General features: G+C 24.7%; 1 protein-coding gene across 3 annotated transcripts in view; it reads left to right on the top strand.

Moving 5' to 3' along the window:
- Positions 1-20,962, top strand: part of LOC136974824 (blood vessel epicardial substance-like) — a 62,302-nt gene extending 41,340 nt beyond the window's left edge. The window contains exons 2-5 of one of the 3 annotated variants that reach the window (XM_067269779.1): positions 5,981-6,582; positions 6,831-6,939; positions 14,805-15,129; positions 18,683-20,962. In XM_067269779.1, coding sequence (XP_067125880.1) covers positions 5,993-6,582; positions 6,831-6,939; positions 14,805-15,129; positions 18,683-18,891 — 1,233 coding nt within the window. In that variant the 5' untranslated portion in view covers positions 5,981-5,992 and the 3' untranslated portion in view covers positions 18,892-20,962. Of the gene's footprint in view, positions 1-5,980; positions 6,607-6,830; positions 6,940-14,804; positions 16,110-18,682 lie in introns of those variants that run through there. The other 2 variants (XM_067269778.1, XM_067269780.1) reach the window with 2 other exon arrangements.
- Positions 20,963-21,298: the final 336 nt, after the last annotated feature.

The raw sequence follows: 21,298 nt of genomic DNA, 5'->3' as shown, positions 1-21,298 counted from the left end.
AATTAATATCAAATTAACAGTTAATCACCTTTTCTATGCATTTAAGCTAACCTTTGGGAGCTTAAGAATAGTTCCTTCGTCTGACAATGTATCAATTCACATTTCGACTCTGACAGAAAAGGTATTGCAATGACAATCCCATAGGTAATCAAACCTAACAAAAGAATTTTTTTAGAATTCTAGATTAACTCTTGATTCCGACTTATCTGTTAATTTGCTGTTAATTCTCTGTTCAATTTACTAACCTGACGTTACTTCATACATCATTCAGGTATCAAATGCATAAAAATAAGCGTGGTATTTAAATCCATTGGGATGTACAGTACTGTATAAAGAGTTACTCTTTCTAGAATAAAATTGCAATTTTTAGATAATGTTTTATCTCTCAAAAATCATATTTATAATTTTTGTAATTTTAAAAAGTCACTATCGATATAGCTAAATTAGAATACTTCATAAATTTTTATTCTCTAAATGTATAACCTTTTAAATATAACAATGTATCTAACTGCTTAAATCCATGTTAATTTTATTAAAATATTTAGTTTTAACTAATCCCTAGACAAAATAAATTACTTGTAGAACTATTATACGAGTGAATAATAAGAAATTCTTATTCATATTGACCTCTTATGTCTTCCATAGCCTAAATCTTAAAGTAACTTTATATTACTAAACCAGAAAGAAACCTTATAAGCAGCAACACGTCTGTCAATACAGCTCAAGCTATCTCTTATTAGTTTTTAATTATTAATGAATACATTATATGTATAATTGGTTGTTTCCCGAATATTCGAATATTATTATTTAAAAAAATTCATTATTCTTTAGAGAGTTTTATATATTTAAATTTATTACATTTAAGCTGACGTTCACTTAAATCGTTTCGCTAATTGTGGGTAATTGTGCTTCTTCCCATCGATCAATTTGAAAAAAAAGAAGTGATCGAACCAATTAAAAAGTAGAATATTTGCAAAGAATAAAATCTTTTTGGCTTACCGTAAAAACGTTTGCCAAGATGTTGATAGTTCATTAGTTAATTTAGACAAACTGAGTAAAGCAAGTAGAGATTTTTAATTTGTTTTCACAATTCATTATGTAATTTCGTGTTTTTAACCTTGTTTTACAATTTTATCTTCTAAAATTTTTGAAAGATTTGCTTAATTAAACAGGACCATCGAAAGCCTGGTATAGGTCCGGAGTAGGGAGGTCCTTTTGTCTTATTATTATTTGAACAAATGAAATACTAGAATGTTTATTTATTAGTAAATAGCAGTGTTAAAGATTTTATGTTTTGTTTGTAAAAATAACACGAATTTATGTGGATAGAAATCACTATAAGACCCCGGGCCTGGGGAAAATTCCCAGCTTTCCACCCTCTCCTGTAAAGTTAAATTAATTATAATTTCCTATATTTAACTCAATAAATTATAGATCATCAGGACTTACATCACACAGGCTATCAATTTTATTTTGTATAGCTCTAATGTTTTTTATATGTTATTCATTCTTTACATAAAAAATGTTTTATACTATTTTCAAAATTTATCTTTCTTATAAATTTTTATTACTATATAAAAAAAATCAGGTTGGCAAAGTTGTAATTCTATACGAAGAATTGATATAAATTTTAAATAATAATTTTTATAGATCATCTCCGGTAGTGTCTTAACAATGATTAATATGATAAAGATGAATTCGACATTATTAACACAAATCTTATTTAATAATATGACATTTATTTATAATATCGTATATTAAAACTATAATTTTCAACTTTAAAACTAGACATTTTCATATCGATATTTTGAAAACATTATCTCAAAAATCATATATTTTAAATTCGCATCTCGCACCTAAATTTGAATTAAATATAGTTATTACTTCAACATCCTTCCATTTACAAATTCATGAATAGAAATTTCGTAGCATTAAAATCTTATAAATCATTCATAATAATTATTTAGCATAAATTTCTTTATAGTATTACTTTTAATTATATTATTTAAATGTGAGTTATAGAAATAAATTGAATTTTAAATTATTTTTTTTAATATATAAGTTTGCAAATAGTAAATAAACCAACGAAATTTTTTGAAAGTAAATAAATTTTTCAATGTAAAAAAGTGTTTTTATATATGAAAAATTTGAAACTTGAATTAAGTTGAGGTAAAGACAGTTTGTTCATATCATTATTGTATTCTCAACGACCAATTTAACATTCATTTTTCTTCAATTTCCTATTCGACTGTACAGTACATCATTATGACTTATTTTGCCTTTTTTAAAAATAATAAAGTCTTTTCAGTTATTATTATCATCTGCCATTAATCAAACTAACTTACAAATTTTACATTTGCTGTTTGATAGTTGCTACATTTTTATTTTCCGACATTTCTTAATATTTTTGAATTAATTTATTATATAAAAAAAGTTTAAAACTTTTTAACCTTTTTAAATAATTGAGTTTTATAATTATAATTACTTAAAAATCATTTTAAAATATCATCCAATTTAATTATTTATTAAGCTTCAGACACTATCGTTCGAATATTCAAAAACTTTCATTGAGTGAACTTGTAATATTTATCCTAAAATTCTCCAAAATAATGAGATAATTTATATCTCTTATAATTAATGATTATTTTAGAATTGAAATGATTATAAAAAATGAAATAATATTAAAATATAGTATAGATGCTGACAATAAGTATAAGAAATTCTTATGGATACATGTCGTTCTAAGAGCTTGGACATTAAAAATTTGAAAGAAAATTGATTAGAAACGTAATTATCTTCAGGGCAATCGAAGTAGAAAGAGACAGAAGTAGAAGTATTTTCGTTTACTTTTTTCATTCTTCCAACCAATCGTCATTGACATCTTTTCCTTTGATATCTCAAATATATCGCAAAAAAATGTCATATATTTACAAGAATGCTTTTACTGTCATCTTCCAGAATGTATTTATCGTTTCTCCCTACATATATATTTATATAATTTTTATTATAGCTAATTAAAATTTTATTATATTAATATTTTTATTAGTTATTCACCATAAGTAATAAAAATATCACTAAAATAGAATTTATTGATTTATTCAATATTTTCATTATATAAAAAGATAATTATTTAGGCACCTCTATATTACTATAATTATAACTTACATATATGTATCTAAATTTATCATTGTTATTCAAATGTAGATTTATTATAACGCGTTATCACATTCTAGATCTAGTATCCGAGCTAATCTATCTAGCTTTGACATTTTATGAATTCATTTACTTTCTATCTTTTTATGTTAATAATACTTATTGTAATTCTCTATTCTTGTTGTGTTCATGAAATCTATTACTGTGTTATTTTAAGAAGCGTGAGAAATGGATCACTGTATCAGTATTTTAACGAAATAAGCTACAATTCCTTAAGTTATACTGTTATAAAACAATAACATTTGATTAGGTTTGACATCGGTTTTTAAATTAGATGACGAATGTTTAGATGTTTCTCCGCCTCCAGCAAAATATCTCAAAAAGATTTACTGTCACACGTACAGTACATTCTATAGACTTTTAGAAATAAAATAGCTCCAGGGATTTTTTCCCTCATTGAAAGATAAGAAGCACTTGATAGTGATACTTTTTTCTGAAAAGTTCTTAAACTTCTTTTCTCAGTATTTTTTCCTCCTGTAGCAATATATATTTAGCCTATCAATTAAAATTTCATACGTCCACGGGATATAGAAATTTTAATAAACAATTAAAATTTATATCGTATAAATACATAACCTTAAAAAACCATTTAAAATTTATATTTATTAAAAACTTATTTATGTATACTTTTCACATTTTTTACTTTTTCTGCCCTGTGAGCAATAAGAGGGCCTTTTTTTAAATCATATCATTCTTGTGTTCGGGAGGGTCCGCAATGAGGGCACGCTTCATATATCCGGGACATCATCCACTAAAAATTCCTGGTCCTGCTCGCCCGGATCAAATCCTGGGTGTCCCAGAACAGTAGGCTGACACTTTAATCGCCTCGTCCATTCGGCCATCAACATACAGTATATACTTTTCTATGCAAGCAATCGCAAATGAAAATTAAAAAATTTATTAATAAGTTATACTATTAATATTCTGATTGGAATTTTAAAAATAAACACCATAATCTTGACACAAATCCATGCGGATTTCTTTATCAATTAAAATGTGATAGATACAGACGAGCTGTCAAAATAATATAGACGTATCGTACATTTTCCATTTAAATCTGACTCTCGTCTAGTTTTGATAGGAATTTTATCCTTTACAAACAGTGTAAGATATATAAAAGGAAGGACATCGCAAAATGAAATGTCAAATTGATGAAAATGTTACGATAAACTGAAGAAAAGCATAAAATATATATATTGTATATGATAAGAATTCTGTCTCCAGTATGAATAATTCAAAAAAAAAAAAAAATCAAGTCGAAGTTATTTTCGTTATTAAATTTGTATTTATAGTTTGTAGAAAATCAGAAATATATAATAGAAGTCTCTTTAATATTTCATTAAATTTTAAATAAAATTATTATATTAATTTAATGTTCGATGAGACATCAAGTTGTAGACACTGTACAACTCTCCTATTTAAAAACTAAACAGAAAATTAATAAAGAAATTGAAAAAGTAATATTTTAATTAAATTAATAATTAAAGCATTAATAACAATTAAATAGTTTCTCTTAGTTAAATTGCTTGTGGGTTTATTGAGATCTTCGGAATCAATTGTACTTTTCCAGAGGCCATATCTCACATCTTATGCGGATGATAGCTTAAATTTTGAACTCGAGTTTAAAACTAAATGATATAATTATTAAATTTAACTTTAATTATCGGAATTTCTACGACAGTAGGCTAAGACTAATGAGACATCTTTTCGATTTTAAAATTTAAATACGTTGAAAAACTTGATTTAAATGTTTAAACATACTGAATTAAAAATTACTTAAATTTTTATTTCTAGTATAAGAATAAAATATCCTGAACATTAAATATAAAAAGTTTAATAAATGTATTTGTATATTTATATTACAAACCTTAAATGCATATATATATATATATATATATATATATATATATATATATATATAATTTTGATTTTATAAATATAAGAATTCGATTACAGTTACCGATTTAACTATATGTGAGGGACAATCAATTTTGTACGACATTTTAATTCCAAAATTGTGTCTCGATTGATTTGATTTACGATGCTGCACCGTAATAATCTGGAAAATCTAAAAAAGTCACGATTTAGACAGTAAGTTATGTCCATGAAGGGGATTTAAAAGGTTTTTGCGCACGTAACCCACTATCGATCCGATGGGTTTGGTGTTTTCATACTTCAGGGCGAGGTCGCTAATCTTAGTAAATGGAAAGAGGTGCTTTAATGAGAACATACTGTAGTTACTACACCGCCGTTCGGGTATCACTATTGCGCCTATAAACATCCCTAACCTAAATTCGGAAGCATACTGTAAATTCAAAATAAAATATATCATAGCCCATATAAATTGAAATCTTATTTTAAGTTTCTATAAATTCTCACTTTAAAGAACTTTTTATTCTGCATTTACTCAAACTTTAATCATTTTCAAGACACTTCATAGATTTATTATTTTTTTCTTAAAAATAATTTATTTAAAAAATGATCTACATAAATTTTAAATTATAATATATCATCATTTAAAATCTAAAAGATTCGTATCTATTACTAACTTTTAACATATATTTGACAGTAAATTAATCATAAAAAGAGTTACGATCATATGCTTAAAATAACTATAATATAGAAATCATCAAAGAGATTTGTGGTTTGGAGATCAATGTCCCGCCCTGTCGAGAAGTAGATAAAAAAATTCGATATTCTATTTTTAATGAAATCATTGAATTTTTGACAAAAAAATCCTTAATTTGTCTTCTTTTTTTTTCTGTAGGTATTTTCCGAAATGGTAATTCAAGATATTCAAACAGCGATACAGAAAGCCCTAAACGAAGCACTGAAGAATCGAAGAGTTCAAGGGACTGCCAATGACGGTGTTCGTGAAGTTTTTTATGTTTTCAAGGTAACAAACAGCGCTTTAGAGAACGCTACAACGAGTAACCATACCGAAGATGATTATTATTGCGAAGAATGGAGTGATGCGAAACACGTTCTGTTTCAAAGTGCTAATCTGTGTTACGCAGCAGCTTTTTTAGTTCCGCACAATTTTACCTTCAGCATTCTCATAAAACGTATTATGCTAACTGTTGGATTTCTTATGGTGACTTTATGGGCCGGTGTAGATGTCTGTGCACCCGATATCTTCGCTTGGAACCTAACATTTGTGCTCACTAACTGCGTCCATTCTTTTTACTTGGCATATAAAAACATCCCTCCTAGAATTGATCCAGAATTGATGGACCTCTTTAACAAAGTCTTCATACCACTCAAAGTGAACAAGAAGAATTACAAACAATTGATAAAGGAAGCTGAAATTTTGTCAGTGGACGAGAACGAACATTATGCCATTGAAGGAATCACTTCCGCAGATGAAAGGTTGTCCATTCTGTTGAGTGGCAGGTAAGCCATTTATCTACCAACAGCTTTTATACAGGTTGAAAAATAAAATCACTAGAAGACGATGCATCTCTCTTTGCGGAAAGTTAAAGGTTATTCATGTATTCTATAATTAAATTTGAAGGATATGAGTTTTTCAATTAGTAATTTTTCAAAATTTTCTTCTCGCAAAATGACATTTTTCTGTTTGCCTTTAAAATTTACCTGTTTTTGAATTGTACTTATAGAATGAAGGCAACCTGCGAAGATGTTCTCTTGCACTACATAAATCCAAATGAATTTATAGATTCTCCCGAATGGGAAGCATGTCCAACAGATAGCGATAAATTATTTCAGGTAGAGTAATTTAATATGTTTTTCTTTGCTTCTAAGATAAATGTCCTTGCTTTAATTTCAATTAACTTTTTATATATATCATCAGTTAACGTGTTTACTTATTAGAACGCATTAAATAATAGTATCCAACCGACAACTGCAATTTTATATATGTTCTTTCTAACTTAGTTGATTATTTTACTACTTTGTCAATATTTGTTAGAGTCGTTTATCACCAATATACGAATAAAAATTTATGTAGAATAACTAACGATAAAGTTATAACAAAATAGAACAGCACGAAACCTGATACATATAAACGACATTTAGTTTCTTTTCTTTTTTAAACGTAGATAACGTACTTTAAGTGCAACGAACTCTTCAAAAATTATAATCCATTAAATGTTAAAAGCAATTCTGATGCAGAAAATTCCATTATAGAAGAAAAATATTAGAAATTTTAATAATTACAAAACAGATGTCTCTAAATAAGCATTTTTTTATGTTTAATGCTTAACCATTTTAAATATTATTTTATTTATTTATAAACAATTAAATTAATATCGTTATTACTGTTTTTAATGTCATCTAAATTTAAATTTTATTGTTTAAGTTTGTTTAATTAAATATTTAATATGATTTTAAATGAATTCTTAATTTAAATTTTACAAAATTTAATTTTGGAAAACGTTTATTACAGAATTAAAGAACTATAAAAAAATAAAAATAAACTTTTACAGCTGTTATATTGTATAATCAATGTTTTTATTTGTACTTATTGTTTTATTTTTTATGTATTTTATTATTATTTTGCCATATTTAAACTATTAGCGGTACTATTTATAAAATTCTAATTTGGTCTTTAATTTTTATCATCAACTTCCATATGTTTCTTATTTTCTAGAGGCATAACTATGTTCATTACTGGAAGTAATAGAAGTTCGTGAAGGAATTTTTGGTATGATTAAACAAATTATTATTCTGATACAATTAATTTCGCCTATAGAAATCATTTAATCAGAATCCTTTGCTGTAGGTGACACCGTATTGTGATTACATAGTTTATGTTATCAATGATAACTACACCGGATGTAACTGAAGACTATATCTATGTCGCCTCTCAAATTACATTTGATATAGTTACAGAAAATCAGTATGAATTAGTTTATGAATCATACATTCGTATATATATATATATATGTTGTGTGTGTGTGCGTGCGTGAATGTGTATGTTCAGATATGCAAGATCGTATATCAATTTATACTAGAGTTACAATACCATTAGAAAAACAAATATCACTAAAGATTCTAAGCGCCTAACTTTAGAAAAACATAAATGATATTTTAATTTATAAAAAAAATTGGTGGAATGAAAATTGCAAGTTTGGTGAGATAAACCATTCTAAATGTCATTGAAATTGAATTTATGATTTATGAAGGAATGCGGAAAAATTTGCAAATGTTATTCTGTGAAAGAAAATACAATCTTGAATATTTTTTTCTACTAGAAAATTAAAATTTATAACGGATTTTTCTAGAATGTTATGCTGGATTAACTCTGATACGCTTTTAAATTAATTTAGTAAAATTAAAATGTTTAGAAATTTTTAATTAAATCAAACTTAATTTATATTTATAATTAAATTTTTTAAAATTTCTATTAAAATGATTTTTTTAATAAATTAAGAAATTAAAAATGCAAAACATCTTGCTTAAATATACATTATCTATGTAATCATTAAGCTAATATACAACAATACATTCTACAGATAAGTTCCAAACCTGGTCTCTATCGATAAATTATTTGGAATCGTTTGGGAATCAGTAAACAAATTTATTTATTTATATTAAAATATACGTTTAAAAACCTTTACAGTTTAGTAAATTAAAAAGTACAATATTTAATTTTAATTTATGTTTAAATGAAAGAAATGCTATTAATTACTGTTTGATTATTTCATTTTCTCTTATTTTGCATCAGCATAGAAATGCCGGGCTGCAATTTTTAATCATATTTTTTAAATTTATTTAATTTAAAAATATATAGGCTTCATCTCAAATTAGTACTGTCTTGTCCTTGTACAACATACTTTTCCTGTTAGCAATAAAGTCATGCCAGCAATCTATGTAACTTCTTTCAATGAAAATTTTTAAATTGAAATAACATGATTTCCAATTTAAATTGGATGTTTGTATATAGTTAATTTGGATCTCCTGCCCCAAATCTTTCTATATCTGGTCTCATCTTTCATCTATCTAATACAATTGTAGAGATTAAAGATGAATGGACAGACACACGACAGTGGGAATTTATAGGTCTACAATTTTTTTCAAATTGCAGCCCAATAATTCAAAGTTGAACGGACCACCGCAAAAAATCGAATTATACAAATGTTTGAATTTGACAAAGTTGAATATTGACATTATAATATTGTAACAATAAATTACAAGTAATTTATTACAGTATTAGCTTGAAGTTTCGGATTGTTTTTATTGTATTTTGCTTGTTAAAGTGAATTTCTCGAGCTTATTGAGGGTCTGAAAGACACGTTTCCCTGTCCCTCAAAATACCATCTTCAAACTAAAAAGCATATCTTTCGCAAACCTCTCACAATTTTACCTTGAATTAACCAAAAAAAAAAAAAGAAAGAAAGAAAAAAGTTCGAATTAAAGAGGAATTTTTTACATTACTTCTATACGAAATGCAAAGATCCGAAGGAAATATTCGAATTATCTAACACGTTCGATTTATACTTAAGACTTTTTCTTTTAAATATCATTTTAATAAATTACATAAAATATATTTAGCATTAACTTAAAAATGAACTAAAAATCAATTATTTTGTAAGTTTATTTATGAACATTATTAATACATTTAAAATATCTATTATATCTATTATCGCGTTGTATAATTATCATAAAGTAAAGAGTTAGGCAAGAGTTTGAGTCGTTTAATACAAAAAGCAGTATCAGATCTCTTATAAATGTAATGACTTATACCGAACCCGAAACTTCAGCAATATTGTCTATGACGTAACACCGCACTTTCATATTAATACTAGAAGAATTGTTGCATATCAAATCACTTAATCTCAGTATCCACATTACATGCATATAACCTTTCATGAAAATTCATAATCATATTTTTTTTTTTTTTTTTTTTTTTTTTTGCAATTCAACAACTTTCTTCTTCAAAAACAACAACAACAATAATAATAATTTTAAAATGTTTAATGATATTTTTCTTGAAAATTGACTTAGTTCTAAAATCCTCTTCTTTAAAATCTTTTATTATTGTTCAGAGATTCACAGATCTTAATGACTTAAATTATATTTAGAAAATATTCTATATTCTAAAACATTTTACAAATATCAATTTACTTAAACTAAAATATTAGTAAATACAAAACTAAGTTGTTTCTCTTTATTATTATCATTTTGGATCCCAAAATGAGGTTTGAACCTGTACGTTTCTCAGACCAGTTTCAGAGGATCCGCAAAACAGTCAAAAAGTATCTAGTAATATACGTTTACTTCCCTAAAGTATACCGATAGAATCACAATACGTTTTATTAGAATAAACTATTGATTAGTTTTGATACGATTAGAATGTATACAAGATGTAGAGCGCGTTCAATCCACACCACAATTCATGTTTACACTTAGCGCGTATAAATTGTTTTCACGCTCAGGTAAAGGAAAGCAACTTACGAATGTACTAACTTTTACTATGAAAGCATAATAAGTTCTTTATAATATAATTTCTTTCATAAGCTCTTTATATTCTTGTGCATTATTTAATGCATTTACTTGTTCAATATATACTGTATTTTTATTTATGTGTACAGATAAAATGCATATACATAGGAGTATGCAAACATTTTTTGATATTTTGAAGGAATCCGTAGATCTTAATAGTTTCAGAAGAGTTGTGTTATGTGGTAGTGAATAATAAATTTATTATAGTAACTTCTTATATCTCAAGTACGAATAAATTGCTTATAAAGTTTAATGTTAATAAAACTTATACACTTATACGAATTAGCTTAAATTGTAACAATTCGAGCAGTTATCGATTCATATTATGTGTTATTGAATCTGATACAATTGTCGTAATATATATTGATACCTGATCTAATATGTTCTATACGTTCACTATATTACATAAATTAACATAACCTTAATCTTAATTAATTTCTGTTCAATTGGACTTATTTTTTAGAAAAAGAATGTAATCTTTTATTAGAAATTTTGATTTTTTTTCTAAGTTCATACTATCAATAAAATAGTGCAGGTGCAGTAATCTTATTCCAAATTTTTATTTATTTATAAGCAATAGAATTATTAAAAGTAAAATTTAATGTATAATTCTGTATATCTACAGAGATATACTGTAGATAAAATATTAAATTAATAAACACACATAGACATACAGGTCATAACAGTCTTAAAAGCAATTTGCATTTTAATTCTAAGAACCTTTGACATTATAATATCATATCTTGATACGGTTTGAAGTAGTTTAAACTATCTTTACAGTTAAATGTAGATTTATAGGCCTATTATGGAGATTGCGAAGTTAGAAAAATTGATTATAGGAAAATGGTTGGTTATATCATGAAGCCATAATAATAGATTCCTATGAATTTGCGATGAACATCATCAAGTCAATAACTAATTTGATATAACATCAAGTTTTAGGAAAATTACAGAGTACTTTACTCCTATAATAAGCAATAATTTCAACAGAAAAAAAAATGTCCTCTTTTATAGAGTCGAGTAACTAATATAAAAATTTATTTCACAATCAGAATTAAATTTTATATTTTCATTTCTCCATCTTTTTAAACTATTAACAAAATTAATTATCTACAGAAAAAAAAATATATATATATTTACTTTTTATTAATTAAAAATTATGAAATGAAAAATTAAATATTAATAATAACGAATTTTGTTTGTTTCTAGAGAAAAGAAAAAATATATATCTTTACTTTTGAATAATCTAATTTTAATATTTTATTTTTATAGCTTTGATTAGTAATTTAACATTTAAATTTAATAATCAGAAAATTATCAAAAAAACATTAAAAAGCTTGTAATAAATAAAAACCTGTTTTAATTTTATATCGCAAAAAACAAAAATCGCGTACGCATTGAGAACTGAAAAATATGTTACTTTTTCGTAAAATCTCGTTAATTTGGACTAGGTTTTCTCAAATTATACCAAATTAGTGAGGTTCTACTATATATACAGTACAGTACTACAGTATATATATTGAAAAAAGCAACACACGCGCACACATTATTTCCAACTAAACTTCGTGTTTTTTAACTTATTTAACTAACATAAACATATATAACATATTAATATAATAAAATTAAGTATAAATGAATACTACACCACACGCTGTTTTGAACAGCTGATACGCCAGCAATAGATCACTGATGCAGGTGGCGGAAGTTTAAACGAAAGGTGTACTATTCTATACCGTACAATACATAGTGGTACTATTGTGAAACTGTGATAAATAATTTATAAGAGATATTAATTGACTCGAATAGGCTTACCGGTAGATCTTATCAAAGAAACACTGAAAATTTTAACGATTACTATGTAGATCCTATAACCACATTCCCTTTTTGTATGAGCTAACAATATACATATACTATATTGAAAGGTATTATGATTAGTGTCTCGATGAAAGTTATTATATGTTTTCTCCATATGTTTACATTATATCATATACACGTTTCAATTCTAGCCTACCGATAGATAACATGTTTGGAGTCTACGTGTACGATAAATATAAATCTAAACTAAAATACTGAGCTGAAAATCGTGAGGCCGGCTTATATGTCAGTATATGCGGTAACATATTCTTATATACATATGTAAGTTACATGTTTTAAATCTGTAATGTTGCCATATAAATATAGTAAACGTATTTACATATAGAAGAAAAAAGCTTTATCAGTTAAGAAATGCATATTAATTTAATCACTCATAATACATTTACAAAATATAGAAAAATTTTTCTGTAAGAAAACATGAACGGTTTATGTTTTCTTACATGTCGTTCATGTAAAAAAAACAAATAAATTGTTTACTGTGTTAGTTACATTATTTATTTAATGTTAGTTGTATATCTGTTTGTAAGAGAAGTTATTTTTTCATCATATTTAAACAATCTTAACGTAAGTTTTGCTTATACAATTCTTTAAGAAAAAAACTCAGGCTTTTATTTGAAATAAAAAGAAATATTTAATTCTTTTTGTTAAAAAAAACATTGCGAAGTTTTCAGGTATTGTGGGCACATTAAATTTAATGTTCAATCTACCAAGAAATAATATATTTCATTTTATCTAACTAAACTTCTATATCGTGGTTTAGAGTCATATATTTTAAATCATATGCTGTTAACTGAAGCGGAAACATAGTTAAAATCATACATTATCATCTAATTGCTATTTGATTGCCTGAAAATCTAAATGCAAATTTGTCTAATTATACTTGTATTGTCATAAATTTTGTGTGAGAAAATTTAAAATTCCTTGAAGACATTTCCTGTGTAAATAATACTGACTATGTTGAGAAATCAAATAGCTTTAACAAAATGAAATAATTTTAATAATAACAATAAATTCTTTATCGTTATTAGATTAAATTAATAAAGACAGAATCTTGTTATTATGTTATAAAAATTTACTATTAATAAAATGACAAACTTCATATATAAAATAATTTATTTATTCAAGTGTTACAGAGTTTTAGGTCTAAAATTAATTTATAAATTAGCTAATATGTTAAATGTATAAATAAAATAAATAAATTATACAAAATTATATATGCCAGTATATAATACAATTTTAAAAATAATAATAAATACTTTTATTATAATTATAAATCTTGTAAAAGCATGACGATTTTGAAAATATGGGTTTTTCTTTTTGTTCCAAATGTCAGTAATTTCAACGAGATTTATGTCTTTTGTGTTTTAAATAGTTTAAACAGTGAATAAAAATCGTGATCATTAAGACAGGTAATTTATAACAAACCCATCGTTAAAATTGGCAATCGCAGCTTGATTCATCTATAAATATTAATTCAATTTAATGAGAAACGACTTTCTCCAACGTTAATTAAACGAAACAAAGTAGTAAATTAAAAGAAAGTCTGATTTCATCAATTAATCGATTGAAACAAAATAAGAATGGCAACATAATTATTATTGCCTTTATTTTCATTTTACGACAGAACACGATTGTATCTTTGACTTTTTTCCTTCAACTTTATGAACAGATTGAACTGGAAAGTCAAGAATTAATTAATTGTTAATTTAACTTGCATCGTGTTTAAACAAGGAAATGTGTAGAAAAAAAGGTTGTAAAGAGTTTCAAGAAGCTGGTTTTTTATAGGTTCAGTATTTTGTATTCATTTTAAGGTTCTTTTCGTATAAAAAAATTCACATTATTTTTTATTTGACTTTTTTATATAAAACTGGAATGTGTTGTTATAAATTCTTACAATAATATAATATTGTATTTGTCACGAAAATTTCCATAAAATTCCGTAAAATGGAGAAAAATTATTTTACGTTTTTAAAGTTCTCCTAAACATAAAAATAGACTTATAAAACATTTATTTTGCTTGACTCTTAAGTAAAATATAGAATATATTTTTATATTATTCAAATAATATAAAATACAAAATACACTTTAACAGCTTTGTGTACCTATTTTTGAAAATTTATAGTTATGTTAATGTATATTTATAAATAAAGCTAAATAACGAAGATTTTCGTAAATTATCATACTTTGAAGTTAGTTTATTTGTAGCGTGTCTTTATATTTATCAAGATTTTAATAATTTTATTACCTTACAGGTAACTGTGACAGCTTTAGAACCGTGTCGATTACTATGCTGGCAGAGACGTCGAATACGTCAAGTTTTAAAGAATAATCAATTTTTGGATATCATCATGTATAACCTCATCGGAAAAGACATCACTCACAAGCTCTACTCTCTAAATGAGTTTCATAGGCCAGAAAATAGAACATTACTATCAGACCCTAATGATTGGTGGCGTCACCCCATACCTCGTAGTCTGAGTGTGGATGCTGTACATACTGGCACAAAAGGACACGTTAGATCTCTTCTCTGGAGGGCACAGAACAGGAGAGCAAGCAGTGCACCATCGGACAGCATAGGTACAAAATCTAACATAACAATAATTGTTACTCGTCACGAATCTTCTCCTGCATCTAGTGTTCGTTTAGATGCACCCCATAGTGAATATCGCTCTGATATACCACCGTCCAGTTGATAGTATTTGAGACTTCAGATTTTTATCTATCTATTCAAAAGAAAAGAAATCGCTAAAAATCGAAACAAAATATTATTAGAATTATAAATCAATTAACCAGTGTATAAATTCATATAAACTAATAGAATAGCATTTATACTATTTTACTAAAAGGAAATTAAGCACTCTTTGTTTTCTATATTTCTCATACTAAATAACTATAATTTTTGAACATATTATTTAGAAAAGAATAAGAGATTTAAGCTTTTATACATTTAAAACAAAAACATCGAAGTCTATGCCTCATCGATTATCAATTTTCCCTTCAGTTGTTATTTTTTTTTCAAAAATATAGGATCCATATTTTAGTTCAAAACTTCTAAAAATAACATAACCTTATGTAATAAGTTCAATAATAATTACGTGCCTTAAAGTTTTAAGTTTATACTTTCGACACTTCATAATGCAGATAATTCATTGTTAAAATTTGCTGATTAAGAATGATCAATACTTTAAGAAGTACAAAAGATGATCAATACTTTAAAAATATTTGCCATCGAATGCACAAACTTTTCCAAACTGCCTTAGTCATTTATTTTAAAATAGTGAATGTGATAATCAGTTCTCTAACATATCACACATTGCTTTAAAAAGATTTAAAAAATTAATTTTTATAATGTATTAATCCGTCCAGAAAATTTCATTTGATTTATTTATAAAAATATTTCATTTATTTCAAAATTTATATTTTAAATTATGGTAAAAACATAAAGAATCTATGTATAATTTTTTTTGGTAAAAATGTTTAAAAAGTTTTCATTCTACAAAGTTTGTATAATAAGAGTAAAATAACTCTGTGATAAATTTTATTGCCATAAAATTAAAATTTAAATTTAATAAAATAAAGGGCAAATTAAATATAATTATATATAAAATTATTTTGCATTTTTGAGATAATTAAATTCTCATATATCAAGTTTATGTCAATTTATTTCAGAATTATTAAAATTGTTTTATAAGGTTTATGAATAGAATAAAAAAATATTTAAACTTTTCAATTATATATCAGTAATTTATGCAAATAAAATTATAAATTTTTCATTAAATATTTTTTAGAAAAATATTCCATTATTATAGAATTTAATTATTTTTTTCCAAGAAAAAAGAATTTTAATTTTAATCATATCTCTTTTAATGGATTTTTTCCTCCTTTTTTTGAAATTAACAATTGTAATTTAAGTATCTTTTCTCTACTTATGATTTTTACATAATTTGAAAATTTAATAATTTTATTACAAAATTTTTTTACATATATTTTAAAGAAAATATCAAATCCAGATTTATTCTTTTCTATAAAATTCATCCCTTCTCTTTTTCTAACTCTATTCAATTTCTTTCTAACTTTTATTCCCAGCTGAGAGATTCTCTTCTATTTTTCTGAAGAATTTGCAGAGTCAATTTTATAAAATTTTTAAACTTGTTGAATGAAAAACATCCAATAAATTGATACAATATAAAAAAGTTTTGAAAAATTTCTTTATACATAATAATATTTATTAAAATAAATTATTTTATGCCATCAAAGGGATAGATATCTGTCAATTTTTTTTTCCATTTAGTTTTTATATTACTTTTTTCTTCTTTAAAACTAAATAAAGACAGCACTCAAATTTTTCAATTATACATAAAACAGTATTAGAAAAATAATAAATAATTTTTTTAGAAAAAAAATTATAATTTATTCGAAGATTTATTTTCAAAATATAATAAAGATATTAAATTATACAGTACTTTTATATAAATATTTAAAAGCTGTATTATTAATTAAAGATATATATAAATGTATATAAAGAATCAATTTATTTGATATATAAATTGTAAGTAATCTTATAAACTACAATTTATAAAATTAAAATAATAGTAATAATATAATTAGTTTGAAAAAATTATCAGTTTTACTAAATAGATTATCTAGTCTTATTTAAGAATTAATTTTAAAATAAATAAATAAAACAGAACTTACATTTTATTTGGAGTAAATATTTTAAAGAATATATTAATATAACTTTAAAACTGGTGTAATATTTCATTAATATATATATATATATAAATTTTTCATGATGTTCTACTGTGTAATATATTTATTTATCAGATAATAAATTATAACAATTGAAGTTTCTTCCTATGAATGATTAAATATTTCAATATGTATATATTAACATAATAAATAATATAAGTTTAGTAATAAAACTGAGTATTGAATTTTAAAATAATAATTTTAACTAGAATAAAAATAGTTTATTTTTATTAACTATAGTGTAGTAATTATGAACCTTCATATATTTATTTACATAGAATTATTATTTTTAACTTTTTAATTTTATATATAACCTTATATAAGTAACTCCAATGCCTAAAGCACATATAAGCACTATTTTTTTTTTCTTTTGCACTAATGGATATTTTTATTTTGACATTAGAACTTCAAACAATTAGTAGAATCTAAGCCTGCTTGTCAATTGCTTTAATTAGATAGAACTCAAAAAATTTTATTTATGTTAATAATACATTATCAGAAGGAATAATATTTATTTGTTTATAATATGATGGTAATTATATTTAATTTCAAATTTAATAAATACATAATTGTAATTTGCTGAAGTAAAACTTCATAACTAATATTTAATAAGGGAAAATTTTATTTGGAACGATGTTTGATTATTTCCAAGATTTTCAATAATAAAAACATCACCTTGATTAAAGATTAAAGCTCCTTTGAGAGTAATTCACATCATTCTTCCAAAATGTAGTCAAGCACTATCCTTAAAGGAAGAATGTTTAAGATGAAATTAATAGACCTACTATATAATGTTTATAGCTTATTAGTGAAAGATCTTGGAAATAATGAAATTTCCCTACAATTAGAATTTTCTAGTATGGAAACAAATACAATATTGATGCTGATTTAACTTTAATATAAATTTTTAAAATGTATTATATTTATCTTCTCTTGATAGAAGTCAGTTTGAAGTAAATAAGATGTATAATTAATTTACTTATTATTTCTACTTAAAAATTATTAAATATAAAATCAAAATTGATCAATATATAAATTTTATGTATTTATTTTACTTTCCATTAAGATAATGCCTATTAATTAAACATTTTTCTCTAATATATGTAAAGTAATATTCTATAGTCAAAAAATTAAGGACAAATTTATTACTTTTAGCTTTTTACAAGAAATTAGTGATTATTAGGATTACAGCAAAATTTAATGTAAAAATAATCTCCGTTTTTATCATTTGACAAAAGATTTCCTTCTGATATTATTTATTTAAGAAATAAATAATTAAATTTTTGCACATTTTAGTAGCACTTCTGCTTCTGATGCTTTGCACTTCTCTTTCTCTATCCCCACCTTTCCCTCACCTGCACCATTCCATCAACTTCCTTAGGCTCGTCACCCGCTCGTACATCTCGTTATTCAGCCTACTGCTCAGATCCTGGTCCATTTAGGAGTCCATGCCGTCCTTCACCAATTCGAGTGGTTTCTACAGCTCTGGATATCAATTCCAATACATCCATTGACGAATCTTCAGCTGCTTCGTTTAAAACTGATGAAGGACATTTAACTGGGCGTGTGTCATTTGAGACATCTGTTTAGAAGTTCAATGTGAAATGGATGAAATATCCGAATAATTTTGAGAATAAATTTATGTACGCTTCAACTGATTGGAATATAAAGCACAGCCAAGCACTGTGCCTTAATGCTGATAGGCACAGGATGGCTTTGAGTTAATAATTTAATTATATGTAAATATTCTTACTATAATATACTTTATAAAAATGTTAAACTCTCAATACATTTTTACTTCTAATCAAAAAATTATAATCAAAGCCATATTTTATTTAAATTATTTATGATGAACCATTTTCCTATATGATTAACATATGTATATAATCATATATATTAAGACACAGTGCTTTGGTTACAGTGGTATAATTTATTAGTTCCTAAACCTGCCATCAAGAGAAGGTAAGGATACAAGAAGTTTTTTATTTATCAGAAGACAGTTTACAAATATTTACAAACAAAATATTAGCAAAGCCTTAAGATAAATATATAAACTAAAAGGTTACCATCCAATGTTTTATGAATTGTGTGTGTCCACAGAGCTTAATACTGTACATGATGTTCTTTATAAGGCCTTTGCTTCATTTAAATTCTTCAAAACATTTAATTAATTCATTTAAAACAATGTCCGTATCCATTCCTTGAGAGCTGTGATAAATTTCTTTGGCTTCTATCATTAACATTTTAGAGACTTTCCTAGCTTATTTCTGAACGAATAAACTAAAATAGATCTTAATATTTACATATAACTTGCATTGCTTTAAGCATGATTTTAAGCATAACTCTCATCATAATTTAAAAGTAAATTTCTTCTATATATTTTAAATAAGCATTTTTCACGTTTGTATACATTTTCAAGTTTCAGAAACAAAAATCAATTCAGATTTTTTTTATATATAAGAAAATGTTTTTTAAGTTAAAGTGTAAGTAGGCAAAAACAATGTTATTCTTACATAGTAATTTAGAGAAAGATTAGATTTGATTTATTGCAACATGAATATAGCAACATGTTTCATACTGGAATGTGTAAAGCTATAGTACAAGGTTATCTTTTTACTCCAATATTTCACAATACCTGTCATCTAAGCAGATATTTTATATCAAAATATTTCAATCAATTCTATTTCACTTTGATCATCTTTTAATCTTCTTGCCAATGTTTTTTCTTCATGCTATTTTCATTCGTGCCTTTCCTATAGGTCTATTATAGGAATGCTCAAGTGCTAAATATTTCTTTAACGCGTTCCATAACGAGAGACAGAAACGACAACGAAACAATCTCGAATAGATCAAAAATGGCAACAAAGATTCATTAGCAAATAATTGCCTTTCTTCCAGTCAATTAATAAACCAATTATAAATAATTAGAACATAATTTATTTTAAAAAATAGTAATAAAATTATTTCATTTCATCTTCGAAAACTAAAGTAAGAAATCTTAACATTCGACCATAAAATTCATTATAATTAGCTTTAAAATTTTTTCTTTAAAAATCCTTAACAGCTATGAACAATTTTTACAAATTGCAAAAAGGAGTATGTTGCACGATAATATAAAATTCAATTTTAAATATGGTATCCAGCTTAATTAAGCTTATTTAAAGTTAATAACGTATAAAGGAAAGGTCCAGGGTTGATAAAGCGATCGATTTTGTTTAGATTAGAGTATGAGACTGGTTCTTACCAATCTATCATTACTGAAAAGCTTAAATTTGTAAGTTTATTAGAAAATTATAAGCGGATGTCCGAATGCAAGCCAGAAAATGATATATAAAGAAAAACACTGAAAGGCATACTATTTCGTTTTATGATCAAACTAACTGCCTTTCAATGTATTAGCTTGAGCTTCTTAGTATAGTTAATAATCAATCCATTAAATGTCCCGAAAAATAGAATTATATGTCTATACATGTAGTATTTTATCTGTTGCCAAGAAATCTCTTCATCTGCATGATTGGACTTAGGAATCTTTTGTCTGAAATTAGCATGACATTGTAACTATTTCAAAATAAAATTTAATTTTTATCATAATAAAAACTCATAAATTTCTATAACTTTTTTTAAATAATTCGTTTAAAGCTCAGCTATTGACAATCAACATTTTTTCAACTGATTTTTATTTATTGAATATTATATTTTATAACAATAATAAATAATGAATATTTCAATTTTTAATAAAATTTATCTAATATTTAAAATAAAATTGAATGGTTTTTATTTAATTCTGGAATAGTTTCAATTAATCTTATCATTAAATCAATTATTTGTAATATAATAAACTAACTTTAAAAATAATATAAATTTGCTTTTTATTTTTAAAATCATCAGCAAACAGAAAACACTTTATGAATTTAATTTTTTTTAAATGTTATTATATGACAGAATACAATTTTTAAAAATTTATATACAAATATATCAGAACAAATTTAGAACTTCT

Source organism: Centruroides vittatus, unplaced genomic scaffold (assembly GCF_030686945.1).
Source record: "Centruroides vittatus isolate TY-2023 unplaced genomic scaffold, ASM3068694v2 contig_357, whole genome shotgun sequence".
NCBI lineage: Eukaryota > Metazoa > Arthropoda > Arachnida > Scorpiones > Buthidae > Centruroides > Centruroides vittatus.
This window is presented reverse-complemented; position numbering and strand designations above follow the sequence as displayed.